The following is a 24,766-nucleotide window of genomic DNA, read 5'->3' on the forward strand; positions in this document are numbered from 1 at the left end:
GCAGCTGTACAGATGAGTATGGGGAGCCAAATTGAGCGATTGGGTGAGCGGTTGGGAAACCAAATTGTGGGAATGAGGGCTGATAGTGAGCGATTAGAGGGCCAAATGGGGGTAATGGGAAACCAAATGGGGGTAATGAGGGACGAAGCGAGGGGTACTGGTGAGGGATTAGACAATAATTTTAAGGGATTAGACAAGAAATTTGGGAAATTAGACGATAGATTAGGGGAAATACAGGAGGGGTTAATGGGGGTAGAAAACAGAATGGCCGCTCAAGAGAATCAAATGGAAGGGATGCAAAAGGGGTTAGAGGGGTTAGAAAACAGGATGGAAGGCAAATTGAGGGACATGAGGGACCAAGCGGAAAGGGAAGTTAAACAAATGGGGCAGCAGATAGAGGGGGTTAGAATGGGGGTAGAAACCAAACTGGATGCTCACAGGGAGGAAATGGAGCAGATGAGGGTGGCATCTGGGCAGGAGATGCAAGTGATGGGAGAAGAGATCAGAAGAGGTGTGAGTGAGGAGGTCGGAGGAGTGCGCGAGGAGGTGAGGCACTGTAAGGAGCACATGGAGAAGGAGGTGAGAAAGGGGACTGTAAAATTACAAGGGGGCATAGAGGACCTGACGCAGGAGGTGGAACAGCTGACGGAGGGACAAAAAGGACTAACGGAGCAGGTTCAAAGGAACACTGCGGTATTAGGAGGTTTAAAAGCGACACAGAAAGAACTAAAAGACGACTTGATAGCGACGAAGAGGGAATGTCAGATGGTACGTGAGGGACTGACAACGAGGTTGGACGAGGTGATAGAGGTAATGGAGACGAAGGACCGGCAGGTGAGGACGCACATGGAAACGGTCAAGGTAGCGTTAGAGGATGAGCTTGAGGAGACGTACCGGGGAATAAAGGAGGTGAAGCAGAAATTAGAAGAAGTGGAAGAAGGGGTGAGCGAAATTAAGAAGCGACGGAGAGGGGATAAGAAAGAGATAAAAGAGGAGATAAAAGAATTGGTCCGAAGTCTGTGTTCGGATCGTGATGATGTGCTCATTAACCGGATGAGGGATTCGCAGGTGATGGAGGAGAAGCGAAGAGGAAGAGGACCCGGTGTAAGTGGTGACCAATATGGTCGTGCGTATGATGCGCCAGGGGATTTAAGAAGCTTGGGGGTCGAGATGGACCCGGGTGTTCGTGAGAGGCCGTTGGTGAAGTGTGCGACAGGTCTGGTGTGCGAAAAAGGAGGTGTGCGAGAAAGTCCGACTCTGGGGTGTGTGAGAAAAAAGTGCGTGCCAAGGAGTGAGGGTGCTGGCGAGAGTGAGTCGGTCGTAGCGCGTGTGCGAGGGAGCACATGGAAGCGCGGTGTGGTAAGTGTTACAGAGGGTGTGACGGGAGAGTGTGCGCGAGAAAGGTGTGTGACGGACAGGTGCATGAGGAAAGAGTGCGCTGTCAAGAGTAAGGGTGAGTGCGTTGTCAAGAGTGGTGGTGAGAGTAGTGAGAGTGACAAGGAGTACGAGTTGGTTGTGACAGGTGAGCGAGGATGGACACCTGGAATGGAAGGATGCACACCTGGAATGGTAGAGCGTGAGTGGGAATGCACGCTGGAATTGGTAGTGAGGCACGTGGTTGGGTGTGCGAATGAGAGCACACCTGTGATTGTCACAGAGGAGGTGACCGAGGAGGGGGCGCGAAGAGGTGTGTTGGTGAGGTGTGCGACCAACGAATGTGTGCCAAAGTGTTCGGTGGTCAGGTGTGTGACCAAGGCTGTGAGTGGAATGAGGGTACCTGGCTGGGTGTGTAAGGAAAGGTACGAGGAGCATGGGAACGGCTGGATGTGTGAGCAAGGAACGGGCTGCGGGGTGTAAGCATGCAGGTGAAGCATCGACGTTAAACGGAGCAGCGGTTAGGTCGACTTTTAGCCGAATCGGGCCCTCGGTGCGTGCCGGGCCTCGCGTGGAACGGCCACGTCCAGGCTCCACTAGGTGGAGCGGGCAGCTGGATAGGAAGGGTCGTCATGGCGACCACTTTTTGTTGAGGCATTCTGGCAGGTCGAGATCGAGCCATGGGATGGCTCCATGCCGAGATGGTGCGTGGGGTCTCGGACCGGGTAAGCCCCCGTCCCTGCCCCGAATGCGGGACGTATCCAGCCGCTGGCACCAAACAACCCGCATTCATTGCTCGGCTTTACGAAGCCGGGCTTTGGACAGGAATTGGCGCACCAAGAGGCATTAGTGAGTAGACTGGGTGATGAGGTTAGTGTTTTGGACCCAAAATTAGAGAAAAACAAAATTTGATGATTGGCAAAGGATTGGTAGTAATGATTGGCAGATGATGAGTAGGATTGGCAAATTTTTGATTTGTTGAAATTTGATGTGCCAAATTGGTAGTGGGAGATGCCCGATGTGGTGGGATGGCATCCCTGCCACCCTTCCCATAGGGGGGCAAAGGAGCAATAGCTTATGGGGTGTATGGCAGTGAAAACTAGCCCGGGTGGGTTAGGTTATATTGTAGGGATCTAGCGAAGATGACATTAGGTGACGTTAAGTTTAGTTAGTGACTGATACCTGTAGTGGGGACGCAGGTAGATTAGTATGGATGATAATGACGAGGGAGCGCAATAGTTTAAAGGGACGACTGGGAAGCGCAAGTTTCAGAAGGGAGTAGTTAGCTGAGATGATGCCGTGTGTGTGAGAATTGAACAGGTGTGATTGCACAGATGTGCAACTGGACAGGTGTGTGGAGCAGTGTGTGAGTAGTGAGTGTGTGGATCAGCGCGAATGCGCTTGGGGAGAGAAGGGTGCAGGCGGCACCAAGAATGAGAGCACAGGTGTGCAAGTACAGGTGTGTGGAGAGAGTTGGAGTAAGTGGTACGGAGTGGTGTGCATGGTGCGAAGGTGTGAATGGGGGAAGAGTGGACCCCCATCACGGATACCCGGGGCGGGTAGTGTAAGTGTTAGGTAGAGGGTACAGGTAAATTGTGGTTGGATATTGGCATCTGTGGTGCGGGTGACAGAATGGTATTGCGGATGGGTGCATTAGTGTTGTGGAAATGGCTGGGCGTGTAGCCTGTTAGTGTGTGTAGTTGGTTGGGCACTCCACCACTGTGAGGATGTCGGCCAGGTGAGGCCGCAGGTGGGCTCTGGGAGCCGGTAGAGTTGTGGATGGGGCCCGAGGATCCGGAGGACGGACCCGGGTAGCCCAGTGCCAGAGAGGGCACCGAGTGGGGAGAGCGCCAGAGAGCCTTCCCCAGGTAGTTAGGTTAGGGTAAGGAGCAGGTAAGCTCGGAGGCAACTGCAGTGGTGGGGGTGTGCAGGTGGGTAGACCCGCTGGGAGAGGTACACGTCGCGGCCCAGAAATTGTGCGAGGGCACCGGGAGATGAATCGGGGGAGTGAGACCCCAAATTGAAAAGCACCACAGTTTGGTCAATGGGAATTGGTTTTTAGAACCCATAGTGTAAGAGGGCCAATGGTTTGGCAGGAGAAAGACCCCGGGTAATGTAAAGTTGTTAAAGTCATTTAGGAAATAGTTAGGATTGATGAACCTGTCGCACCATACGCAGCCACTTACCTGTGGTGGTGATGATGACTCCACACCTGTGTTTTCTTTGTTCTGTGTGCAGGAAATCAGAATTGCTGTTGGATTGGTGAGACGCATCACGACGTGGATGAGACATTGGGGTGATTCCATCTCTCCCTCCTTAGGAGGGACTGATGATGAATTGGTGATGGCAAATTTTGATGTCGAGTTGGAGATGGCAAATTTTGATGAGAGTTGGAAATAGCAAATTTGATTGGTTAGGAGGGAGAGAAGACGAATTTGGTTTATGGGAGGAACGGGGAAGACAGTAGGGACGTTTGTTAATTTGTAAAGTAGATGTTTATGGGTAGTGTTGTGTTTTGTGGATGCAGTAAGGGGTAAGGGAGGGGCCATGTAGGTTACCTGGTGGGGGGGGGGGGGGGGCGTACGGTAGGAACGTACCTGTCTCACCTGGTTCCCATGTGCCCCCAGTGTGCATTACCTTACATTGCGTGCACTTTTGCGCCCTTACCACCTTACTCACTTGTCTTTTCTTTTGTCTCCCACCTCCGAGGATCTGGCTTTGGGGCAGAGAGAGAGGAGAGAGAGGTGCTGGCTCCGCAGTTGTGGGCCTGCACTTTCGCTGCTTGCTGCCTGGATCGATACACCATATGGACCGCAATGTTTGTGGCCGCCCACCATGGACCGCAGTTCTTTTGCGGCCAAGCACCACCCGTGGATGGACCTCTGGGTCAACGTGGCACCTATGCCATACAGGTGAACCACTAATAGTTGGCACCCTGACGGCCACAATAAGGAAATGGACGCGGTTGGCGCCTTTCTTTATTTTCTAAGGAAGCAAGAAGGCCAAGTGCACCACATGAAGGCAAGACCAGCGGCAGAACATCGGCCGGCTGCGACACCACACCATGATTACTAAACATTTTATTGGTGCACCGGATGGTGCTGACTGTGTGATGGGGTGGTGCTTTTGGTGCTTGGAAGGGGTGCTCTGCACATTATTAAAGGCCGTAAGGCCACAGAGCACTCGTGGGTTGGTGTATCGATGCTGGCATGCGTGCTCTCTCTATGCATAACATCTGCATGTGTTCCTCCAAAAACAGGTCCTGGATCGTAGTGTAAATATCAGCGTAGTCTTGTGTAAATAATGCTCCCTACCGGCTGTATGTTTAGTTTGCGAATTCTTTCCGTGATTCGGTTACCCTGTGGGTGTGTTTCTGTGAGGAGAAGGGTGCAACGTCGCAGGGGGGACATATTTACTCATTTGTGAATATCTGTAAAACTGTCGCACTCAGGGTAGAGTTAATAGTAGAGGGAACTACATCTGAGTGCCACACTAAAATAGGTAAAAATTTATCGGGTCGGGACGCCCCGAGGGTAGAGAAGGGTGCAATGTTGCGGATATGGGATTTGGCCTCCATATCCGCTTGTAAATATTCCCCTATTTCCCCAATACTCCCCAACTATCCCCAATCCCCCATTCCCTAGTCCCATTGTCTGTAAACAACACTCTGTAGAACCGACCTTCCCCTTTTTCCCCCATTAAATGTCGTGCCCAGGTCCACCGCATCTCACGTAGACAACTTTCGGACATCTTGCTAGTTATTCTTAGTCTATGTCAGTTAAGGACTCGTTTCCATTAATTCTGACTCTTCGTTGCACCAGAATGTGATTGTATGGCACCAGTAGTGAGTTTAGGACCTCCCAATACCTCCCCCCAACCTCATCTCCGCATCCTCCCATCATCTCATGGAACAACAACAACTACAACCAAAGCGGGGGCAGCGCGGCCGCGGTGCGGGGAGTGGGCGTCCTCACTCCGGCTCGGTTAGCCGCCATGGCCCATGTGCTCCAGGTTACGGGGTTACCACGAAGGGGCTGGCTGTCAGCTCCTCGTCAGGGGCGGAGCCCGGTAACCCCCCGCAGCCAGTGAGAAGCGGCGGGCCGATTCCATCTGGGGCGGAGCTAACGAGCCGAGGGCGTGTCACTCCCCGCCGGATATGCGCAGCCACTTACCGGACGTGAGGTCAGATGCGCCCCCAGCTTGGAAAGACAAGTCGCGACCTCCGAGCGCTGAGCGACCTCCCCGCATCTTTGGACCGGACCGGGTCGATTTTGCCCCTGAGCCAAGGTGCACCTTGAGCCATCGAATACCTGCCCCTCCTTGCCATCAATCCCCGTGTGAGTCAGTTTTGTCCCGTTTATCTGTGGTCTGTCGGGAATAAGATAAGTGTGTCTAAGTGCCTATCTTCCTATGCTGTCTCTCTCATCCCTGTAATCTAACCTTCCGCAATATTATAACCTCCTCCGGAGGTCTTGAGAACCGTACCCCTGGTGTCGTGTCATTTTAATCCAGCCGTTGTGTCCTTTCCGTAATTGATTTAGCATAGCGCGACTCGGCCAACGTTCGAGTATAATCGGGTAACTTGTGCGAACACGGCGGCCATTCCGCTCGGCCCATCATAACATCTAAGTCGTGTCCGTAACAATATATATATATATATATATATATATATGTATATATATATATATATATATATATATATATGTATATACACATACACACATACACATATGAAAATATATGTATGGATAAATACCCCTCACATGAACTCCACCGTGGTGGTAATATTAGATTTAAGCATATTATGAGTTGTTTATGAAAATTTATGTGTTCAAGCTGATTATTGGGTGTCTAGGTGGCTATTTTGGATTGAAGCAAATTAGCTGAGCTCACAATGAATATTTTATGGGTCCTTTGGATTCAGCATACTCCAAAACATGGATGTACATCACAAAATCATTGTTCTAAGGCCGGTGGTTGAGCAGTTATGATGATTTTGGTGTTTTCCCATATATCGCGAATTGTGATGGTGACCATCTTGAATTTTGAAAATGCCACAGGGTGGAACATGTGGCACTTTTCACGGGGGGCATGGATATGATTTTCTGGAGCTCTCCTGAAAAATTCAACTTTCTCCTCTTTTTTTTTTTTTTTCAAGGTGACTTAAATTTTGTCAAATGCTCCTGATCTATATAATCTAAAGCCCTCAAAATCAATGGAATCTCCTGTGATGAGGCCAAACCACAGGTTCTGTTGCTCTCACATTGCATGCAGGTCAGTGGTCTCTCTGTTTTATACCATTTATTTTCTGATATTGCTTCATCTGCTCTCTCAGTCCTCTGACTCTCCATGATCTACTCCAGGATGCACACATTCTTATAGTAATCCACTCCTCATTGAGCTTCCAAAATCCAGGCTGACTGCACACCTCAACTCTTTTAATCCTCTCTTCTCCCAAATATGGAAACACCTTCCAGAGGTTGTTCTGTCTCTCTCTTCCCTCCAGGGCTTCAAAAGTAAGCAGTGCACCATCATCTCTTGTCCTCCCCAATTCTGTCCCATGATCCTTATGACCCCCATTAACCTTTCCTAACCCAACAAAGGCAAAGAGCATACTTGCTAGTTTCAGTGTTTCTTCCCCCTTCTCCTTTTCCTCTTCTGAGGTTCTCTCATTCCCTTCATGTTTGGCCCACTGACAAATCTATCTTGCTCTTCCATGAGCCTCATTCCTGTAAATAAAATAAAATATAAACAAGTCCACTGAAGGATTATTATTGCAAGTAAAATTTGACTCAGCAAAAAATAAACTGCTTTTGTTCCTATGTTGTGCAAGAAACACAATTATAATAAGTATCAAGAAAGGAAAATGAATTGCCATATAACAAAATGCCACGTTAAAGAAAAGTGAACACGAAGGTTTGTGGAAACACTTCAGGTTTAAGAAGACCAGGTTAAAAGGTGTGCTAGAACAAACAACCACCACTGACAGAGCCGGCAATGCAAATATTATAACCCTCCTGAAGAGAGAACAGAACTCGACTCACACAAACTGAGAAAATCTCCTGACTTCCGCTTCCGGTCTTGCCGGCGAGGTTACGTTTTTTCGAAGCTGTCCATGCTCTCCACGCTATCGAAGTTAAGTAATTGTTCCCATTTGTATTTTCGTCAAAACTGTATTTATTTTATGGTGTGTGTACCTATAGTGTGTCCTGAGGAAGATTCTCGGTGTTAATCTTTCATACCTGTATAAAATATTGTCGGTTAATTCGTGCCGCATATTTTGTGGCCTTGTACCGTGTCCTACCTTGAGGCTTTGTTTTTCTCTCAGCGGTCCGTCGATTGTGCTCCAACTACTTTCGTTCTCTGTTTTTCCCAGTCTTTTCACCCCATACTTCCTTGTTTAAAATCTCAACTGAAAAAAAAAAACAAAAAAAAAAAACATTTCCTTCTCTGTTCTTATTCGTTGTTCTTATTCGTTGTTCTTATTTGTTTATTCGTTGTTCTTATTCGTTCATTCGTTCTTCGACCATGTGTTTCACCCCCATTTCCCCAGATAGTTTTCACTGTTAAACTTGAAAATGTTTAAACTTTCCCCTGTAGTACTGTATTCTGTCGTGTATTCTAACACCTTTTTCTTCTTCTTCTTTAAAAGGTTGCTTTCGACTTGCTCACCAAATCTATTCATTCCAAAAAAAAATTCCATCTCTTAGTGCCTCTTTCATACATTCACTAAACTCTCCTGCACTCCACCCCCTCCAGCGTCCTGAAACGTATTTTTGACTCGAAGGTCACAAGAAACTCATTTTGCAATAAATGTTCGTTTCCCATTAATCGTACACTTTCCAAAATCCAATTTCAGCCCTCCCCTCCAAATCTTCCCCATCACCCCTCCCCTCCAAATCTTCCCCATCACCCCTCCCCTCCAAATCTTCCCCATCACCCATCCCTTTAATAATAATAATAATAATGCATTTATTTTATATAGCGCTTTTCAGGAAGCCCAAAGACGCTTTGACAGAGTGCAAAACATAACGCATAGCAAAACATAAAGACAATTGCAAAAAAAGAAGAATCAATAGGGAAATATTCAAAGCACAAAGGAGGGAGAAGGAGAGGAGATAGTCAGGGGTTAGATGCTGTGGGTTAAATGTTGAATGCAGTGTTGAACAGGTGGGTCTTGAGTGATGTTTTGAATGTGGTGAGTGAGGAGGAGTCTCTGATGGTGTGAGGTAGCGAGTTCCAGAGGGTGGGAGCAGCGATGGAGAAGGCCCTGTCCCCCCAGGATCTAAATTTGGTCCGGATGGGGGGGGTCAGGAGGTTGGTACCAGCAGAGCGGAGGTTGCGGGTGGGAGTGTGTCTGGAGAGGAGGTCAGCCAGGTAGGATGGGGCCAGGTTATGGAGGGCTTTGTAGGTCAAGAGGAGGATTTTGTACTGGATTCTCTGGGAGATGGGGAGCCAGTGAAGCTTGTAAAGGACGGGGGTGATGTGGTCACGGGTCCGGGAATGGGTGAGTAGACGGGCAGCGGAGTTCTGAATGTATTGGAGTTTATTGGTGATTGTTGAGGGTGAACCATAAAGGAGGCTATTGCAGTAGTCCAGACGGGAAGTGATGAAGGCGTGGATGAGGGTTTCTGCAGCCACAGAGGAGAGGGATGGACGGAGACGGGCGATGTTTTTCAGGTGGAAGAAGGCTGTCTTTGTGATCTGTTTAGTGTATTTGTCGAAGGAGAGGGTTTGGTCAAAGATGATGCCAAGATTCCGGATGTGAGGGGAGGTGGACACTGGGAAACCGTCGATGTTGAGGGCAAAGTTATGGGTGGACTTGGTGAGCGTTTTTGGGCCAATGATGATTATTTCAGATTTATCACAGTTAAGTTTGAGGAAGTTGATTTGAAGCCAGGATTTTATTTCAGTGATGCAGTTTGTCAGGATAGAGTGGGTGGCGGTGGAGATGGACTTGGTGGAGATGAAAAGCTGGATGTCATCGGCGAAGCAGTGGAATTGGAGACCATGACGGCGGATTAAGTGACCGAGGGGGGACAGGTAAAGGATAAAGAGGAGGGGGCCAAGAACTGAACCTTGGGGGACACCTTGGGGGAGGGGAGCAGTGGGGGATTTGCAGTTATTGATGGAGATGAACTGACGTCTGTCAGAGAGGTATGATTTAATCCAAGAGAGGGCAGTGCCGGTAATGTTAAAGGTGGTTTCAAGTCGGGTGAGGAGGATGGTGTGATCGATGGTGTCAAAGGCAGCGCTGAGGTCGAGGAGGATGAGAATGTTGAGGTTGCCAGCATCAGAGGAGAGGAGAAGGTCGTTGGTGATTTTGAGGAGAGCAGTTTCAGTACTGTGGTTGGACCGGAATCCGGATTGGAATGTTTCATACAGGTTATTGGCAGAGAGGTGATGCTTGAGTTGAGTGGCTACAGCGCGTTCCAAAACCTTTGACAGAAAGGGTAGGTTGGAGATGGGTCTGAAGTTATTTAGGGTGTCAGGGTTTAGTCCAGGTTTTTTCAGAATGGGGGTAACAGCAGCAATTTTGAGGGATGGTGGGACGATGCCTGTAGACAGGGAGGAGTTTATTGTTGCAATGATAAGTGGAGAAAGAGCAGGAAGGGAGGCCTTGACAAAGCTGGAGGGGATGGGGTCAAGAGTGCAGGTGGCAGTTTTCATTCCGATGAGGAGTTCAGAGAGGTCAGTAGGGGAGACTGGGGAGAATTGAGACAGGGGATGGCAGGATAAGGGGGGGCAGGTGGTTTGAGGGGGAGCGGGTGCGGCGGTGGTCAAGCTGTTGTAGATGTTTTCAATTTTGCGTTGGAAGAATGAAAGGAAGGAGATGCAGTTGTCTATTGTGAATGACTGGGTGGTGGTGTTCAGGGGGCTGAGGAGTTTGTTTATTGTAGAGAAGAGTGCTTTTGGGTTTCCGGAGCCAGAGTGGATAATTTGAGAGTAGTAGGCGGAGCTGGCGCGGGAGAGGGCATCTTTATAGTGTTGTATGTGGTCCTTGTAGGCCTGGGAGTGAACTGTGAGACCTGTTTTATTGCGGAGTCTTTCAAGTTGGCGAGCACGAGTTTTCATTAGGCGGAGCTCAGGGGTAAACCAGGGAGCAGAATGGGTGAAAGAAACTGTTTTGGTTTTTATAGGCGCAATTTGGTCAAGGCAGGAAGAGAGAGTGTGGTTGTAGTAGTCAGTGAGGTCAGAAGGGGTGTGGAGGTCAACGAAGGGAGAAGTGGACATTTTTTCAGAGAGGGTCGATGAGAATGAGGCAGGTGAAAAAGCGTTTAGCTTACGGAAGTTGATAGTGCGATAATGCCTTGGTGCTGGGGTGGGGATGTTGATGGTCAGAGTGATGGCTAGGTGGTCAGAGAGAGTGAGGTCGGAGCCAGAGAGATGGTGCAAAATTAGTCCAGTAGAGCAGACAAGGTCCAAAATGTGACCACGGTTATGGGTAGGAAAGTTGACATGTTGAGTGAGGTTAAAGCAGGTGAGTAAATCAGTGAAGTCAGTGGTTAGCGTGGAGTCAGTGGAGTCCATGTGGATATTGAAATCACCAAGGAGGAGGATTGAGGGGGAGAGGGAACATAGCTGGGTCAGAAAGTAGGAGAAGTCAGACAGGAATGATGGGTGTGGTTTGGGAGGGCGGTAGACAACAGCCATGACTGACTGTGTGTGACCAGAGAGTTTAAAAGCCAGGTGTTCAAATGATGGAGCAGATGAGATGGAGATGAGGTTGGTCTTGATGTCTTGTCGGTGAATAACGGCAATTCCACCACCTCGGCCCTCCGAGCGTGGTTTATTGATGTAAGAATATCCATTGGGTGTGGTGAGGTTGAGCGTGTAGTAGTCCAGTGGTTGTTGCCAGGTCTCAGTGAGACAGAGAAAGTCCAGTTTATTTTCCAGGATGTAGTCGTTCAGGATGAGGCATTTGTTGTTGAGGGACCGGGTATTGAACAGGGTGAGCTTGATGTTGTTTTGTACGGCGGGTATGAATCCAGGTGATTTGGCCAGGGTTCGCAGACAGGAGGTGCGATTTTGTGCGTTGTTGTGACCAGGTGTGTTGGGACGATGAGTGGGAGTGCGCTGAGCCGACCAGAGGATGGGGATGGAGTGACCTGATTGTAAATAAACAAACTTACGACCGGAGCCACGGTGAATGTACCTGGGTCGACGCAGGAGTCCATTCGATCTGATTGCAGAGATGCATGATGGGGTGGAGCGGGTTTTAAGCAGGAGAAGCCTTGCGGCAGAGTACCGCAGAGCCATGCCAGCAGGAGCGAAGGCAAAGCGAGCACGCGGCCAAGGGTGAGGAGGCGAAACAATCGACACAACCAACGGGAGTGGGCCCGAGGAAACAGCGATGGAGCCGAGCAGGTGAAGCCCGGAGCAGCAGAGCAGAGCCGGGACCGCGCAGAGGAAGACTCAATGGCCATAAATCCGCCACGACCACCAGGAAAGCAAGACACGGACAATGGTCCAGTCAGAGAAGCGGCGAGCAAACGACGCCAGCGTCCTCTCACGACCGGACCGGAAAACGGAAGTCGATCTTCATTTCGTCCTTTCAAATCTTCCCCCTTGCCCCTCCCCTCCTAATCCCCCCCATCACCCATCCCTTTCAAATCTCCTCCCTTGCCCCTTCCCTCCTAAACTCCCCCCACACCCTTCCCCTCCGAGACTCCCCCTCACCCCTCCCTTCCTAGACTCCCCCCTCCTCTCCAAATCTCCCCCATCTCCCATTCCTTTCAAATCCCTCCCTTTGTCCCTTCCCTCCTAAACTCCCCCCTAACCCCTCCCCTCATGAACTACCCCCTCGCCCCTCCCCTTCAAATCTCCCCACCCTCATTTCTTCTCCATTTCCCCCCTCCCACCCCTCCTCCTCAAAGCATCCTCCCCGCTTCTTCCCCCTTCCAACTCTCACCTCCATCTCCCCCAACCTTCTGCCTCGCTCTTCCTCCTCCACAAATAACACCTCACTGTGCCTCACCCAATCACCATCAAACCTTTTGTCCGCCCCATCCTTCCCTTTCTCCGAGCTATTCTGAAATCTCTGACACACCTTCAACAGCTCTCTCTACCTCTTCCTCCTCTTCCACATCTTACCCTACCCCCCCCCCCCCCTGTTCTGTATCCGATGCTCCCCCTTCCTCTTCATTAACGGTATGGACCTCAAACATCCGGGGCCTTCGTTCAAACTTAACTGATCTCTCCATACAGGTTGCTTCTGACAAACCAGACGTGATCTGCTTAATAGAAACTTTCCTCCTTCATGATGTCTCTGATTCCTTAGTATCTCTCCCGGGTTACTCCCTCCTCCGGTATGATAGACCTCAGCCTCGTCCTGGAGGTGGGGTTGCTATCTTTATCAAAAACTCTCTTTCTCACTCGCCCTGCACTGCCCTTTCTCCACCTCACCCCCAGGAATACCTCTGGCTAGGGCTTCCCCTTCGCTCCCACCTCTTGTTCATATGTGTGTTGTACCGTCCACCAAACAGTGATGACTCCATCTACATCTCGCTGTCTGATAATATAGACCAACTTCTATCTACTCATCCAAACTCTCTCTTCCTCATATGTGGTGATTTCAATTGTCACCATGCCAGTTGGCTGGGTGTGGGTACCTCTCTCACCAGCCATGGCTCCTCAGCAAAGGACTTCTGCGACTCACTGGGACTGACACAATCTGTCAATTTCCCGACCCGGATCTCAATCAACGGAGCATCTTCTCTTCTGGACTTGGTTATGACTAACTTCCCTGAAAATGTCTGCTGCTCTTCTTCTGCTCGAATTGGCTCATCTGATCATGTGCTTGTTAAAGTCGACATCTCTTGACCATTCTCAGGGAGCCTCCTCAGCGGGGACGAGTCTGGCATTTCACTCAGGCCAACTGGCATGGTCTTCAAGCAGCCGTCAATCATCTGGACTGGTCTCCCATCTCTACCGCCTCTGACATCAACTCATCCTGGGAATTTTTCCAAAGTAAATTGCTCTCTCTCATGCACAGATTTATCCCATCTCGTCTTCAGTTGTCATACCCTTCCTCCCGTCGAAGGTACACGGAATCTTGTGGTGTGGCTATTGCCCAGAAACAACTTGCCTTCGTCTCCTGGAAAGCAAATCCAACGGAAGGAAATCTCATTTCCTTTCACAAAGCCCGAAACAAGTGTGTCTCCACCCTCAGGAGAGCCAGGAAACAATATCTCTCTGTTCTCAAGACCAAACTCTCTTATCTGTCTCCCTCTTCCAAATCCTGGTGGCGTCTGGTCAAATCTGTTTCTGGTGTTTGTTCCCCCTCCATCCCCTCCCTCACCTCAAACGGCTACACAGCTGACTCCGCACGTGAAAAAGCTGAATGCCTCAACTCTGTGTTTGCCTCTAAATCTTGTGTCCCAAATCCATCCCTCTCTGTACCCACCGTACCCAGTCGTACCCAGCTGCTCCTGGACTCTGTGTCCTTTCCTTTTGACAAGGTGGAAAAGTTTGTCAACCCTCGAGACTCTGATTCTGCAACTGGACCTGACGGCGGCAGCCCACGGGTCCTAAAATCCTGTTCTTCCGCTCTTTCACTCCCTCTCTGTTCTCTTCACCCTCTCTTTTGCTCAAGGTCATCTGTCATCTGCTTGGAAATCAGCCAATATCACAGCTTTACACAAAAAGGTGCAAAAACAGATCCCAGCAACTACAGACCAATCAGCCTTCTCCCAATTATCAGCAAAGTCATGGAATCCATCATTGCTTCGGATATGAAATCTTTCCTCTTCTCCAATGGCTTGATCTCTGATCATCAATTTAGTTTCAGACCAGGTCACTCTACTCTGGACATGCTGCTTCTGCCGTATCAACGATGGATGGAGATCCTCAATGCCAAACAAAGGAAATTAGAGCTGTCTCCTTTGACATATCACATGCCTTCGATACGGTCTGGCACCCCGCTCTGCTCACCAGACTCTCCTCCTTTGGTATCCATGGAAATCTCCACGCATGGCTGGCGGACTTCCTCTCTAGTCGTAGTCAACGTTTGGCCCTGAATGGGTTTCTCTCATCCCCTCTTCCTGTTCAGGCTGGAGTTCCCCAAGGCAGTGTTCTGGGCCCTGTGCTTTTTCTGGTCTTCATCAATGATCTCTCCGACTCTCTTGAAAATCCTCTCTATCTCTTTGCTGATGACTCCACTCTCTGCCGCTCCATTCCTCATCTCTCAGGTCGGCAGTCTGCAGCCTCCTCACTCTCTGCAGACCTGGACAAAATCACACACTGGGCAAACAAGTGGAACATGTCTTTCAATCCTGACAAATCTCACACTCTTACAATGTCTCTCCGAAAAGACCGACTGGACAACCCTCCCATCCACTTTCTGAATAATCCTCTCCAAGAAGTTCTGTCACTCAAGCTTTTGGGTCTCACTATCTGCCATGATCTTTCCTGGGAAAACCACATTTCAAATCTGGCCTCCAACGCCAGTCGCCGACTGGGCATCCTCCGTCGTGTGAAGTCCTTCCTTTGCACACCTGAGGTCCTCACCACATATAAGGCTTTCATCCACAGCTCAATGGAATACTGTTCCTCTCTCTGGGCTGGTGGCTCCTGCCTCACACCTAGCTCGTCTTCATGTTGTTGAAACCGAGGCGTTCAGAATCATTGGAATCTCCCGCGATGAAGCTACCTCCGAGGGCCTTTCACTTACTCACCGCAGGCAGGTTGGTCGTCTTTCTGTCTTCTACCGACTCCTCTCCGGCCTTGCTCCTCCAGCTCTCTCTGGGCTGTCCCCCAAATATTCCTACAGGTCGCCCAAGATCTGCCTGCAACCCTCTTGTGGTTAAACTGCCAAAATCAAGACTATCTGCTCACCTTCACTCCTTCATTCCTCTTTTTTCCTGCCTCTGGAACAAACTCCCTCACTCTCTTCAATCCCACTCCTCCCTCCAGGTCTTTAAAACAGCTGTTCACCACCATCTCTTATCTTCCCCCATCCAAAACCTTGATCTTTTCTACCCCCGCTAATTTCACCCCAAATCCACTTTTTTGAAATACCAACTTCTTTCCTGGAAGTCCTTGGTGTCCTTGTGTATATACTTCTCCCATCCACCCCACCCCCCTTCCCACGCCGCCTCCCCCCAAGCCCTCTCCTTCCCACCCATTCCCGATGTCCCTGCTCTCAAATGTTGTGTTTACGTGCTTCCCCCTCTTTCCCCATCTTGTCTACCGCTCCCCTTTTTATATACTTTGTTTGTCTGATTTGTTTGTGTAATAAATGTTAACTCTTTTACAAGCCTCGATTCTGTATACAAAAAAAAAAAAAAAAAAAAAAAAAAAATCCTTCATTTCACTCACAGCAGGAATACTCATTGATTGAGATGCGAAAGTCACCATCAAGTGTTATTGAAATTACCTCAGGTGTCGCTCCAGAAGATCTACTCGATCGTGCAGAGTTTTCAGCATCTTGCTATCTTTCCTGCGTGACATGCACCCACTGTGTTCACACTGGTGTTGGACAGACGGATATCACGTGCGTGTAATTGTACCATTTCACCCTTCACCACAAGGTTTTCTGTGCTACCCTGGGGGTAGTTCACTTGTACCTTGGTTTGCGCTGTGGCAGGCACTCCAGGATGTCGTAACACAAAGATAATTGGTCAGTACGTGTACAAGCGTAGACACACTCCAACGCCAGCTCCATAAGCAAAGCATCTTGGGTAATCACACGCTGGCCACGCTGACAATGGCAAAGGCAAACACAAAGCAGGTTCATGTGGTGACAATATCATTTACATACTCTGTAATAAAAACAGACACATTAAAGTGTCTCAAAATTCCCTCAAAGGATTTTCGAAAAGCTTCTACAATTACTTGTTATCGACCAGAGAGCAAGCCCTTGTTAATGAAACTATTTCCATGAAAGGTCATTATTATAGAGACGTCTAAATTGATAAAATAGCTGCACCGTTATTGGCTACTCGTCTTTTAGTTGTCTAGCCTGGATTCGAATCTCGACCAAGATATACACATCCTGGTGTTTTGCATGCAGTGCAATTCGTCAATGTGTGCCATCCATCGGATGGACATTAAGCCAGGTGTTCCGTCTGATATCATTACTTGGTGCATGCTAAGTAATAAAAAAAACAAGTGTCAAGCCAAAGAGGAACAAGGAATTGAGACTCACGACAGGTGTGGAGTTTTGGAAGATGAGTCTAGGGCAGGTAAGATCATTGGAAGCAAGTCCCAAGAGGTACTGCTGCAACAGAGAATTGGAAGATCCATCACGAGCCTCAACACGCTGCAGGAAGGGCACCAACCAGCGAAAGACATCTCGTACAAAGTCGCCAACACAGACCTGGAAAACATAGTCACCACAACAATTACCAACAGAAACTTGCATTAACACGGTTTACATCAATGCATTGATTCCCATGAAAACCCCATGCCAAAATGGTCTACAAAGTCAAAACATTTTTTGGGAAAAATGAAAACACAGTATCTATCTGGTATATTATACCGTCGGACCCCTCTATTCGCGGTTCCGCTAATCGTGGGTTCCGCGTATTCGCGGTTGATAAAATGAGACCTGTTTCTCTATTCACGGAAAAGTGTGCGGTTTTTTGAGGGCACAAAATTTTCACGAGCCGCGAGCTTGACACATTTATAAAACCCATCTTTCACTAGCCATGCACAAAGCAGCTGGACATACGCAAAAAAACATCTTCTACAAGCAGCGAGCATGACTTGCTCCTGCTTTCGCTGCCGTGTGTTTCGCGTTTTCATGGCTTTTGCAGGATATCCCATCATTCACACTGTGAACAGCTTTGCGTGATATTCCGTCATTAACACTGTGAATAGCTTCACATGATATCACACCGTTCACAGATAAACAATGTTTCGTGGGATATTCCGCCATTCACACTGAATAGCTTCACGTGATATCCTGCCGCTGTTCACAGGTAAACAATGTTTCGCGGGATATCCCACCAGCTGCATAACACGTCATCGTGTACAGAATGAAAACACTCCACAGTATCTATGAGTGCAAATTAGCTGTCTCCCTTTTCCCCCATTGAAACAATGGCACGGCATGCATTTGTGGGATTTTCATCGACATTCGTGGGATTTTCATCGACATTCGTGGGATTTTCATCGACATTCGCGGGATTTTCATCGACATTCGTGTATTATGTCTCACCATTTCCAGGACTTTCATCGACCCTCGTGGATTATCGTGGACATTTTCGAGATTTTGCCTCGCCATTCGCAGTTTGTTCCTCGCTATTCGTGGAGTTTCACGATTCGGGAACCAATCCCCCCCCCTTTTTCCATTGAAACAATGCCCCCCCCCCCCCTCGTCCCCATTTGCTGTTTCACAATTCGCGGCATTTCCCAGGAACCTATCCCCTGTGAATAGCGGGGTCTGACGGTATTGTGGTATATTTTACTTCTGCCAGTAATAATGATAATGACAATTAGTTTGCACAATAACTGAGAAAGGTAATCGATTTGTCCGGCTCCAATAAGTTAGGGAAAGGTTTTAAAATCCAGGATAAGTAAAGGTGAAATTTTGTGAGCAGCTTGGACCTACATTTAACATGAGCAGACGCAAACGAGCGACGTCCTCCATGTGCTGGAGATTTTCCAGAGTGAATGTTGGTTCAGCCCCCGCCTCATACACAAGTGTCTCTAGTGTGACAAGCTCCTCCAGCAGATCATCCAGGCCTGGAACTCCTCGCTCCACTCCAAGGCGCAACAGAGACAATACACAGTCCACCTGCAAAGTTTGCAATAACCCAATAGCCTTTCATGTTATAACCACAGAATAACAGGCACAAACACACAATCCTGCAATCTACACATGGCTATCCATACATCAAATATGTGAGATTTAAACAATCAGCGGCACTAAATGATGAATCACCTGGTGGGAGTGTGCCTCAATGTGGCAAGCACGTTGCCGGTACCAGGATGACACTTGTTCCACACTCAGATTATCTCCACAAAAAGGTCTCAGTTCTGGTTCCTCCTCGAAAATAAATTCACAAAGATCTCCAGAACGGACCTCAAGGAGCGCCCTAAACAAAAAGATCACCCACGCTTCATACATTTATAATAACTAGGGCATTGCCCGTACTATATCTATATCTAAAATTATATCCCCCCCCTCTATTTACATGAAATGGTTTGGTCCAAAGCGAACGGCTTGCGAGTACGGTGACAATCCCCCCCCTCTATTTACATGCAATGGTTTGGTCCAAAGCGAACGGCTTCCGGAGTTTGGTAAAGAAATCGCCATCGCGTGCACAAACGCGCAGGAAAGCGAATGAATCGCAAATTCGTTTTTATTAGTTGTAAAACATAGTTTAACGCCAACATAGTTTGCAAACGTGAAATAAATGAATACGCTCTCAAATGTGCCATCCGAGGCAGAGTGTGCCCGCCACGTTCGGCACACGCGATCGTTCGCTGCTCTCTGATTGGTTGAATCGTTTTTTGGACATAGCTCGGTAAGTAATTGTCCGATTAATATGAAACCTTGAAAAGGCACATCCTCGGGTCCCCAGCAATATACCTGGCAAGTTAAAAGTATATCGGACCCGTGGTTGTCGAGAAACAGCGGTCACAGACAAACAAACGTACAGACAGAGATTACTGGAATTATAGATAGATAAAAGGCTGTGTCCGTCCGTCTGTCTCCTCCATAACTCCAAAACCATGAAACCTAGCGGCCCCAAACTTTGCATGCATACACCTGGACCTCCAACAGATTGCAGGATGAAAACTGGGTGTTTGGGTGTGTTATAAGCTAGACTACGGATTTTTATGTTAAGAAAATAGGCCTTTTATGTTTTGAAAAGTGGGAATTTTTTTTTTTTACGTGAAAAAATCCCGAAATATTTTTTTCCCCTGTTTTATTCATTTTTTATTATTACCAAGTTTTTCAGAAATCAGTCAAAAAAAGAACAAAAAATGGTAAGCTTTTTCCTGCACAACATTAAGCACTCTGGGCTAGTAAACAGGTAAAAAATGATGTTCAGGTACCTTTATTGCAACCGCATTGTTTGATAAGTAGAGGACTAGAAGAAATTGACAAGACCCTTTTAGGAACGGTTAAAGTAGGTGTTTGAAATCATTATCTTGGTCATGTTCTCCTTGGTGAGGCGGTGTTGGCGGTCGGTGAGGACGTTTCTGTAGACGGAGAAGGACCTTTCCACGTCGACGCTGACGATGGGGCAGTACCTCAAGAGGGGGATGTCGGCAAGCTTGACTCCAGCCGGCACACCAACCTCAGATCCGTGCTGATCTCCATCCAGGATCAAAGCCACTGTCCTCAGCACACCAATGTCGGGATTGCGCTGCAGCACCGCCTTGAACTTGGTGAGCAGGATCTCCTTACGGCAGCCTCGGATCTTTTCGAGCTCCTCCTTGGCCTGATCAAGGAGCTGGAAGGCCTTGGCCAGCTCCATGCCGGCCTCCTCCAGCTGTTTAAGGATCTTCGGGATGAACGACACGTGGGCATTTAAGAAGACCAAACTGAGCTTGATGTCCGCCTTTCCGAACCGGTCCTTGGCACTCCGGATTGCCATCGCGTCGTCATCGTTCAGCTGGTCCACAATGTCCTTGACAGCCTCGAAGTGCTCGGCGTAAAACACCGCGGCGTCGATCCACGTCACCCACCGAGTCAGAATGGGCTCCGGGGGGAGAGAAAGATTGGGCTGCTGCTCCTTCCAAAGGACAACACGCGACGGGGCTTTGACGAACACCTTCTTCGTCGTGGCAATCAGGTCGTTGACGTCCTTGAACATTTCTCGGACTGTCTCGCAGACACGGTGGAGCGCGTGGGCAACGCAAGTCACATGCAGCAAGTCCGGGAAGAGTTCCTTCAGGGCATGGCCGGCCTTGATCATATAGGCCGCGGCGTCGCTGACGAGGACCTTGAGGCACTCCGGCTTGAAATCAGGCCAAAGATAGCGCAGCGTGTCATTGACTGCGCGCACGATCTCCCCGGAGTTGGTCTTCTCCAGAAACATGCACTGGACGAGGTGGGGACGAAAGTACCCCTCCTAGGACAAGCGTCCCGCGATGATGTTGGCCACATATCGACCTGCCGAATCGGTCGTCTCGTCGACGGACAGCCAGATGGGCTGCTGTCCGAGGTCGGCACGGATCCCCGCCAAGGCCTCGTCATAGCACTTGTCGAGGTAGTGCTTTCGAATCCAGCTTTCATCGGGGATCTGGAGAGTGATGTGCTTTTCCAGGAACGACCGGAGGGCAGGGTTTTCCAATTTCGACCATGGGATGCCAGCGGCCAGCATGGCCTGGCACAGCTCCTGAGCCACGACGTCGCACTTGTGCCTCTTTCCGCCACCAAAGTCCTCCATGGTGGCTTGCGTGACCGTCCTCTTCTTCTTCAAGGCCAAGTTGCTCTTGTGGCGGTCTCCTCGGACATGTTGGGCCAGCTCAGACTTCTGCTTCGCCCGGAAAGTCTTTTCACAAGCTCGACAGAAAGCCGTGTCACTCGACACGTACTTGAAGGTGGCCCCATCGCCGCCAGCGTTGAATTCCTTCAGCCACTTGTCACGAAGAGCAGCACTCATCTTGATAGGAGACTTGTTCACACTTTGTGTACACTCTCTCACTGTAGTACACCGCCTCACTGCTGTACACGCTGGGGACGCAACGCACGCAAGTGGACGCAACGTTTTGTTTTTGAGATCGATCGCAGTTAAAAATTTCGATCGCAGTTAAAAATTTCGAAAATTTCCCTAATTCTTTTTAGCATTGCCAGACATTTTCGACCAAAAAGGGCATTTTATTTTATTTTTCCCGAAAAAGGGCGAAATTTGTTTTTTTCTCCGAAAATAGCAAAATAATTTTTTTGCGTGCAAAAAAGCCGTTTTATGTGAAAAAATATTTTTTATTTTTTCACATAAAAATCCGATGTGCAGTTATAACATCCTTTTTGAAGATGATTAACGAGGTGCTCAAAAGAAAAAAACCCGATGTGGTGGTTTACCAATATGGCGGCCCACCATCTTGGTCAGCCCACTGCACCTCACTGGGTTCTTAAGCCGCCATTTTGTTTCGGCCTACTCAAACGTGAGTAGTGTATATATGTTGCTTCTGGGACACTCTCATTTTCCCATTGACTTACATGTTAATTTTTCCCCTCCCTCATTGCCCCTAAACACCTCTATTTCTCTCACCCTGTTCTTTACGAACCTTCTAACCTTTTGACATGTTATCCTTATTCATTAGACGACTTAAACAATGGTCCTTCTGTGTGAACCTGTGATCCTTCTGACCTTATGGACCTTTTAACCTTTTACTCTTAATATCATCTGGTGAATCATCTTTGGCCCACTCAAACAACGACCCTACAAATATTTGTTTATGCGTGGGAAATAATTTAATTCTCTTGCCACTCTCTTCACCATCTAATATATTAACAAAAAATATGTTTGAGTTTGGTTCTTTATTAAGATATTTTAACTGAGCTAAGATAAAATGGTAAACCTCCCTCAATGTTCTTGTTTGAGCGCCTCCAGTGCCACACACTTTTTGGTAGGCTCTGTCCACCTTTTGTTAAGCTCCGTCCACTTTTTGGTAAGACCCGCCCCCCTTTTGTTAAGCCCCGCCCACTTTTGATAAGCCCCGCCCACTTTTTGTGAAGCCCCACCGACTTTTGCTAAGCCCCCACCCACTTTTGCTAAGCCCCCACCCACTTTTGCTAAGCCCCCACCCACTTTTGTTAAGCCCCACCCACTTTATAAACTCTTTAGCATTGTATCATTTCCAGGTAATACATTACATCATTTTCAGGGAATTCCCATCACATCATTTCCAGTTAAGGCACACCCAGGGAATTTCCACAGGAAATGACACACCCAGTCCTTATAAAAGGCACCGACCACACAGGCTTTTTCAAACACGCTTTCTGCTTCACTTGAGAATGGACTACTATGCCGAAATGGAATGGGATAACTTTGCTATTCCTTGGAGTCCTACTACCTGTGTAGAACTCAACCTTCAGATTGATGAACTGGACTCGAACCTCTTATCAATGGAGGTAAGTTTGTTTATTTATTTATTTATTTATTTATTTAATTATTTATTTATTTAATTATTTCTTTTAATTTTTTTTTTTTTTAGATGAGACTCGTGTAAGAGTTAACAAAGTTTATTTTAATATTCATAGAGCTTGATTTATACAAATAAAAATATTGTATTAAATTAATACATTGTTATTTTCTTTCACAGGAAATTGTATCTGAGATACGAAATGAAAATTCTGCTTTTAACACAACTTGGGATGAAGTTATTTTTTTGTTTGAAGACTTTTTGAACAACCAAGACCCCTAGAACGAGTTCTACCTTGATGATCCAGCCAAAGAGTTATACCTTGTAGATCCACAAAATCCTGAAAAAGAGTTTTACCATGATGATACTTGTTGTGAGTTATCAAAACAAAACCCACTGAACACGTTCTACCTTGATGAGTCAGAATACAAGTCATACATTGGAGACCCACAAATTTCTGAAAATTGGGAAACGGGAATTCTCCCTGATGGTCCGCAGTTATACTATGTGAGACACATCATAGAAACCCTAAAAAATTGGGCAAGGAGAGTTCTCCCTGATGGTCTGCAGTTATACTATGTGAGACACATCATAGAAACCCTAAAAAATTGGGAAACGGGAATTCTCCCTGATGGTCCGCAGTTATACTATGTGAGACACATCATAGAAACCCTAAAAAATTGGGCAAGGAGAGTTCTCCCTGATGGTCCGCAGTTATACTATGTGAGACACATCATAGAAACCCAAAAAAATTGGGAAAGGGAAGTTTTCCCTGATGGTCCGCAGTTATACTATGTGAGACTTATCACGGAAACCCCCAATATTTCTGAAAATTGTGGTTCTACCTTGGGGACTTGGAAAGATGGTTATATTTTTGGAGACTCGGAATGGGGGTTTTGTTTTGATGACTCGGAATGTGATACCTATCTTGGAGGCTCAACAGGAATGTGGTTATACCTTGGGAACTTGGAAAGTTGGTTTTATTTTGGAGACTCTACCTGTGGGGTTCCTCTTGGAGACTCTTTGGATTCTAAAGCAATGAACAATGTTCTTTATTTAATGACGCTTGATTTAAGCAATATCAAGAAAGTTCGAGGAAGAAAATGCTGGAAAATTCTTTCTTCCTATTTCTACTTCTTCAAACTTGAAAGCCTTGAAAGACAGAATTGGAGAAAGAGGAAAAAAAAAAAAAAGAAATACGTATTTAAAAAAAGAAGAAAAGAAAGATTATGTTAGGGTTTGGGTGGGATTTTGAATGTGAGGGTTAGGGATGGGGTTGGGTTAGGGATGGGGTTGGGTTAGGGTTGGGATTTTGAATGTGAGGGTTAGGGTTGGGGTTGGGTTAGGGATGGGATTGGGTTAGGGTTGGGATTTTGAATGTGAGGGTTAGGGATGGGTTGGGTTAGGGATGGGGTTGGGTTAGGGTTGGGTTAGGGATGGGGTTGGGTTAGGGATGGGATTGGGTTAGGGTGGGATTTTGAATGTGAGGGTTAGGGATGGGGTTGGGTTAGGGATGGGGTTGGGTTAGGGATGGGGTTGGGTTGGGGATGGGTTGGGTTAGGGATGGGTTGGGTTAGGGATGGGGTTGGGTTAGGGATGGGTTGGGTTAGGGATGGGTTGGGTTAGGGATGGGGTTGGGTTAGGGATGGGTTTGGGTTTGTATATTATTATGACTCACTCACACATACACACACACACAAAAGTTAAGCCCCAACTGAAAAGTTGTGGGATTCTGTGTTTGGGGTTCACAGATTTAAAAACGTATCCCCATTATACACACACAAAAGTTAAGCCCCAACTGAAAAGTTGTGGGATTCTGTGTTTGGGGTTCACAGATTTAAAAACGTATCCCCATTATACACACACAAAAGTTAAGCCCCAACTAAAAAGTTGTGGGATTCTGTGTTTGGGGTTCACAGATTTAAAAACGTATCCCCATTATACACACACAAAAGTTAAGCCCCAACTAAAAAGTTGTGGGATTCTGTGTTTGGGGTTCACAGATTTAAAAACGTATCCCCATTACATTTTATTTATTTATTTATTATTTTCAAGGGTATTATCTGCTTACTTGTGTTTTTTGTAATTCTTGCGAGTAAAATGAACCCAAGATTTCTTCTCCATTTAAATCATATAATTTGTAGGTCCAAGGGACTGTATCCATTACATCAATGATTTTAAATAATTCACGAGTCCATTTTTGTGTATAACCTTTCTCAAAATGACTTTTCCATTTGTATATTCTTACAATATCACCAACTTTAAACTTGGGCTTTCTCAAATTAATCTCCTTTTCATATTCTAATTTTGTAAATGTTTCCAATGGTTTTGATTTTGTTGATGA

The 24,766-nt window shown here is 47.5% G+C and overlaps 1 protein-coding gene across 1 annotated transcript in view; it reads right to left on the bottom strand.

The window, feature by feature from the left end:
* The window catches only part of LOC137418561 (NBAS subunit of NRZ tethering complex), a gene marked incomplete at its 5' end in the record, with an annotated part of 165,726 nt that overhangs the window by 113,665 nt on the left and 27,295 nt on the right, over positions 1-24,766 (bottom strand). Inside the window, 5 exon segments of the mRNA XM_078783373.1 lie at positions 15,752-15,814; positions 15,942-16,075; positions 16,523-16,693; positions 17,930-18,115; positions 18,263-18,416. Of these exon segments, the coding sequence (XP_078639499.1) occupies positions 15,752-15,814; positions 15,942-16,075; positions 16,523-16,693; positions 17,930-18,115; positions 18,263-18,416 (708 nt within the window).

Source organism: Myxine glutinosa, chromosome 8 (assembly GCF_964187855.1).
Source record: "Myxine glutinosa chromosome 8, kmMyxGlut1.1, whole genome shotgun sequence".
Taxonomy (NCBI): Eukaryota; Metazoa; Chordata; class Myxini; order Myxiniformes; family Myxinidae; genus Myxine; species Myxine glutinosa.